Source organism: Etheostoma spectabile, chromosome 2, assembly GCF_008692095.1.
Source record: "Etheostoma spectabile isolate EspeVRDwgs_2016 chromosome 2, UIUC_Espe_1.0, whole genome shotgun sequence".
Taxonomy (NCBI): Eukaryota; Metazoa; Chordata; class Actinopteri; order Perciformes; family Percidae; genus Etheostoma; species Etheostoma spectabile.
The window spans coordinates 14,411,322-14,417,122 of NC_045734.1; the positions used below are offsets into that span (position 1 = coordinate 14,411,322).

The window sequence follows — 5,801 nt, forward strand, 5'->3', positions numbered from 1 at the left end:
ATCTACTTATTCTACAGTATAGTCAGGAGGAGGCTATTCATTTTCCACCTGCCAGTAATGATGCTTATGACTGTAAAGTGACAAAAACGTAATGCCAGAACTTTAAAACGGTGGTTAAATGTGACAAAGAAGATTGATTATATCAAATTAACAAATCTACGTTCTGTAACTGTAAAAGCTAGGCTAACTCAACCGATTACTGGTGCCTTAACTTTTTAGGAGTGTGTGTGTTTTGTTAATTTCATTGACTTTATTCTGTAGGCTACACAGTTTGCCTTAAAACTTTAGTTTTAGCTATATGGTCCCGAAAACGACCACTCAAACCGTCCCCTCCTACCTGCAGGAGCTGGAGTCGGTTTCCGGGTGGTTGTTGTTGTCCTCGGTGCCCGACGCTGAAGGTGCCACCGCCTCCTCCTCAACCCCGACGTAAGCGAATGGCTCGGGTTCCAGGTGGGGCACCGGGGCATCGCCAGGGGCATCCATGCCCGTCGCCGGATGAGAGCGACGATGAAGCGGCGGGGAGACCCACGACAACGCCGCGGCGGGGCTTCTGCACTCTGGCTGGCTAAAGGAGCGGGGACAGGAGCTCCCCGTTGCTCCAACTGCCGCTCCACCACCCCGACTCCCCGCCGGATCAGCAAACTTTCTGTTGCTGCCGTTACACAGGTTAGAACCCGCGCTGCCGCTCGCGACCAGCCCGCTGTGACCCCCGACGCTGGGGTTTGCGCTGGCTGAATTCGAGGTGCTACAGCCGCTTACTGAAGGTCCGTCTGTGGAGATACCGCCGGCTCTCCTCCCAGCGAAGTAGTCTCCAAGCGGCGGAGATTGAGGCGGAGGGACAGCGGGGTGACCGAACCACCTCCATCGGATCCTGAGGATCTGCTTCACATCGAACTCCTTCCGCGAGGAAGAGCCCGAGCCGCTACTCGACATTCCAGGGCTTGACAAGATGAAATGGCGGGGGAGAGCCCTTACCGCTCTGGCGTTACAGCTGTACACTATAGCCAACTGTACGCGCGTCTCTCCTGGCAACCGCAAGGCACGTTAACCGCGACTAGATGTAGTGAGCGGAATATAGCAGAGTATATGGCCAGACAAAGGGAGAGAGAGGGAGAGAGAGAGAGTGAAAAGAGGGAGGTCTACACAGAGTTTTTACGTGAGTGTCAAAGCTTTTTAATGCACACATCAAACCACAAACATTTGCTACAAGGACACGTTGATGTCACATTTCTGGCAGTGCAGGCCACAGGGATTTTGTAGCAGAGAGGAATGACCATAATCATCATCATTATTCAATAAGCCAGACAATCAATCAATGATAGCCTAGATCAAAACCCCTTCTATCTTTTTGGCAGCATAGGCTAGCCTGGGGGAAGATATTTATTTTTGGGTGTGTCTAGAGGCCCTGGCCTAACTATAGCCTGAACCGACGAGAGTTCATTTAATGGATAATCCGGCAGCGCCAGATGTTCCACCGGATGTACCTTGCCTTGCAAAACTCCATGGGTTTCGGGAACCACAACAAGCTCGAGCTAGCAACCTACACACTGTAAATGGCAAGTTTTTTGGGGGGGGGGGATTGTGCAACATGCAGGCCTGCTTTGTTCTTTTGGGGAATGATTGTAAAGATTTACAAAGAATATGTTTACGGAATTTATCTAACTGGGACGTTTTGTGACTGATTGGTGGGGATTTGCTATGGAAAAAATACACACATCGATACACTATAAGAGCAAATTACGTTTATGTCCAGCAAATTTAAATAGCTCACGTTACTGTATTGTTTTAACAGTTAACTTTATTTAATATTGTAAGTTGCGTTTTCTTTCGCAGGGTAGCCCTACAAATATTCCACCAAAACAAGTTCCTTCCCCAAAACCATTTTGCAGATCCACCATTGCTGCAACCAGAGTTTAGGGCTGCCCAAGGCAATTGATCGGTTTAAAGAAATGCAAAAAAACCAACCAGGTTTCAATCATTGGCCGGACAAAACAAATATAACTAATGTATTTACTCTTAATAGACCAAACTATAAACACTAACGGGATGAGGTCCCAATATGTAAATGGGCTGTTCTTATATAGCACTTTTCTAGTCTTAACAACTACTCAAAGCGCTTTTACATCGTACTGGAACCATTCACCATTCACACACATTCATGCACCGTGGCCGGGGCTGCCGTACAAGGTGCTACCTGCTCATCAGATACACACTCACACACATTTACATTCCGAAAGAACAGCATCGGGGGCAACACGGTGTTCAGTGTCTTGTCCAAGGACACTTCGACATTGAACTGCGGGACCAGGGATTGAAGCACCAAGCTTAAAAACTCTAATTCAGTAATTGACTCAATTTTGGACATTTACACAAATCAGAAAGGCCTCACCTCAAAAATTTACTCACGGCTTTCTCAACTCACAGAGCCGACTTTTGTCAAAATCAAAGGAGATTGGGAATACGAACTTGGCAGTTGTAGATGACAATTTTTGGAAAGATGCAATAGCCCGAGTAAATGATAGCACTTCTTGCCCCAGAATCAATCTGATACAATTTAAGGTTGTACATTGCATACATCCTACTAACTCCAAACTTACCAAAATATACCCCAATGTCACTGATAAATGTAATAGGTGCCACACTGTTACCAGCTAACATGACACATGTTTTGGGATTGTCCTCGTCTTTAGGGTTAATGGACAGCTTTTTTTAACCACCTGTCTAGGGCCCTGAACATTGTGTTGACTCCATGTGCTGATTCTTCTATTTTTGGAGTATTACCAGGCCATTGATTGCTTGGGAAGAAATAAGGGATGCTATTGCCTTTGCATCCTTATTAGCACGTAGAAGGATATTGTTGGAGTGGAAGTCAAGATTTGCCCCCAAAGCTTCTTTATTGCTTAAAGACTTCATGATGTTATTGTCTCTAGATAAAACTAAATTCACCTTAAGGGGGTCAGCGGGTTTGGGGGCCCATGGTTAAGTACTTTTCTAAGTTAAGGTCACTACAGAAAGAAGGACATGCACAGCATTGATTCCTCCTAAGTATAAGGTTAATAATTTCAATTGATCTATAGTGCCAATGATTCACATCCCCTGTTGGTGTACCATTGCTGCTGTGCTTTGACAAGAGAGGGATTTATCCTTTGTATTATTATTATTGTTATTTTATTTAGTTTTTAAAATTATTTACATTTCATTTCTTCTTTCTTCTGCATAAATATGTATGTGCGTACGGATGGCCTACATATTCATCTAATTTCATAAGTGTACACATAATTTCTGCTGTTATACTTTTAAATTCTATGTGAGACCTGGGGTGGGGGTGGAAATGAACTACTGTTTGTAGTAACATTTTCCTGTAAAAACATATTATAAAAAAAATAGACCAAACTATAACTGATTGATAAAGAATTCGATTAATCAAATACAATAATCACCAGTTACTCAGTTGGGACAAAAATTTGTTCACACAGTTCCTTTGGGATTCACCTGAAAAATCCCCATGAGGTAAATCATTCAATTTTTAGGATTACGACTTTTTTTTTCTTTCTTTAAAGTTAGTGTTGGGGTTGGGATTAGACAAACAGCAGTTTTGGTAAAGGTCTCTAGGGAATATACAAATCAATGTCCTCCTATAAAAACATGTGACTGTGTGTACAGAGTGAGTGAACACGCAGGTTTGTGAGGCTGCAGCAATCATTACATGTTAATCAAAGACTCTGAAATGTAATGAGGCGGTGGACACATCCTCTTTATCATCTTAATTTCTGCCGTGTCTGGCTGTCTTCCCTCTCTCCTGTCAAACACCTTTTTCTCTGAGTCTCTGTCTCTGTCATTTTGCCTTTTAAAATCACACTTTGTTTAGAAACCTGGCTGCAATACGTACTGATTTTGATGTTTAAACAGATATTGAAAACAGAAAATTGCTGGCATTGCTTCGAATCACCACCGTGGGGGACCTGTTTGTCCTTGAAAATGAAATTGTCCTCCCCACCTGCGCACAAAACACCTCCTTATTCCCCACTCCCTGCTTCTCCACAAACCATTTGCTCTTCTCCACCCATGACAACACTTCCCGTCAACCTTTTCTTTCTCCTCCCTCTCTTCCCTCCATCTGCAATGCAGCAGCTATTCATAGACAGTAATGATCAATGGGATCAGGTCCTGTGGGAGCCATCCCCATTCAGAAGCCATGGCACCCAGCAGACTAGCCAGCCAGAGCCTTCTTCACCTTCCCCAGTAACCCTGGGATAACCACAGGATAAGCCGGTCACCAAGGAGCCGGAACACACTGTGTTCTGGATGGAGGCACTAGCAGAAGGGGAGGGATGCTTTAGGAGCCCCACTCTAGCAAAAATCAATAAGTCAGACAGCCGAGGTCAGTTTGTGAATTATACAGACGGGAGATGTGTTACTCATAAATTGGCCCGCAGACAAACCGCAGTCTGGGGGATTCATTTTATACCATGAAAAAATGACTGAACGGAGCAGATGAATATGGCCGATTTAATTGCCAGGTTCTGAGAAACACAGGGCTTTTCTTCAGTTTTGGGTTGTACTGACAACTAAGTGTAGCACCACCCCGCTACTCTATCTGATCAATACAAAGTCAATGCACACACACACACACACAAGCTGAGTCTGCAAGGAGGCACAAAAACAAGCTGCAGTATCATTAAGGCAAAGAAATAACAGGGTCAGCGCAGAGGAACTCGATTTTACCCATTACATATCTAGCGGTTTTGGATGATTCTTTTGTGATAACACCAACAGAACAAACTTTATTATTTCCAACCAGAGCATGCACATGGTGAGTGAACACAACTCTAAAAGAAACTAAGAACCCAGAGAATAAACCAATGCATTTCAGCAACACTCACGATGTAAATGCCGCCCTGTTACTGGGGGAGGGTGGGAATGGGGCTCTGAGGGGGAATGAAGCTGAGGAATGACCAGCCATTCAGCTCTGGTCTCCTTTGGCTGGATCTAATCATTGGTCACTTGGCAGGAGCCTCCTTGAGCCGCCTAGTGTTATTGGTCTCCTGGCTGTGATAGTCCAAAGCTATCACTCAAAACTCTCTGGCACCGCTTTACGGCTCTTTGGCACTCTAGACACAAACACACACACACACACACACACATAAACGCAGACACACTCAAGAAAATGACACCATGAAATCCCATTCACACACACTTTACACTCAATAATCATCCAGTTTATGTGCATTCACATACCAGCATGCATGCACAAAAGCACACATACGCAAAAGGCAGCATGCAATCCCATTTTAGCATGCTTTGTACTCTATAAGCCTTCAACTACAAACAAACTCCCAAAAATACAAATACAAAGCCAAATAAAAACAGGTAGCAGTCAGCTGGGGAGAGTTGTCGTAAAAAGATTTTATGGGTCCAGAAAGTGAAACATTATCTGTTTGGCTTGTCTGTAATGATCATCTTATCTCTCGTGACTGATGTTCATCCTCCAATGGCTTTCTTTCAAACTCTTTCCTCTTCTCTCTTCAGTTTTTTTTCTCTTCCCTCTGTTCCTCCCCACCCATGCTCTCCCCTTTTCTCACCAATCTCCTTCCCAACCTCAATCTCTTGCTCCCCATCCCTGCTATTATACTGTGACACACAAGGGAACGTATTTGTGTGTTCAGCGGTGAGACTGTGGCTGTGATTCTCTGAGGTGGAAACCTGCAGAAACCTTTGCTCTATATAGGCTCACAGGCAAGGCATACACACATCATGACTTGTACAAAGCCTGCACACACACGCACACACACACACACACA

The 5,801-nt window shown here is 44.4% G+C and overlaps 1 protein-coding gene and 1 long non-coding RNA gene across 4 annotated transcripts in view; one reads left to right on the forward strand and one right to left on the reverse strand.

The window, feature by feature from the left end:
• klhl5 (kelch-like family member 5) overlaps positions 1-5,801 on the reverse strand; it is a 49,901-nt gene that overhangs the window by 27,936 nt on the left and 16,164 nt on the right. The window contains exon 1 of one of the 3 annotated variants that reach the window (XM_032537731.1): positions 338-1,058. The exons of the other annotated variants lie outside the window; for them this stretch is intronic. Within the exon in view, the coding sequence (XP_032393622.1) occupies positions 338-933 (596 nt within the window). The 5' untranslated portion in view covers positions 934-1,058. Of the gene's footprint in view, positions 1-337; positions 1,059-5,801 lie in introns of those variants that run through there. 3 annotated transcript variants of the gene reach the window in all.
• Positions 916-5,801, forward strand: part of LOC116703248 (uncharacterized) — a 7,785-nt gene continuing 2,899 nt past the window's right edge. Inside the window, exon 1 of the long non-coding RNA XR_004335377.1 lies at positions 916-1,156. This is a non-coding gene — a long non-coding RNA (uncharacterized LOC116703248). The remainder of the gene's footprint in view (positions 1,157-5,801) is intronic.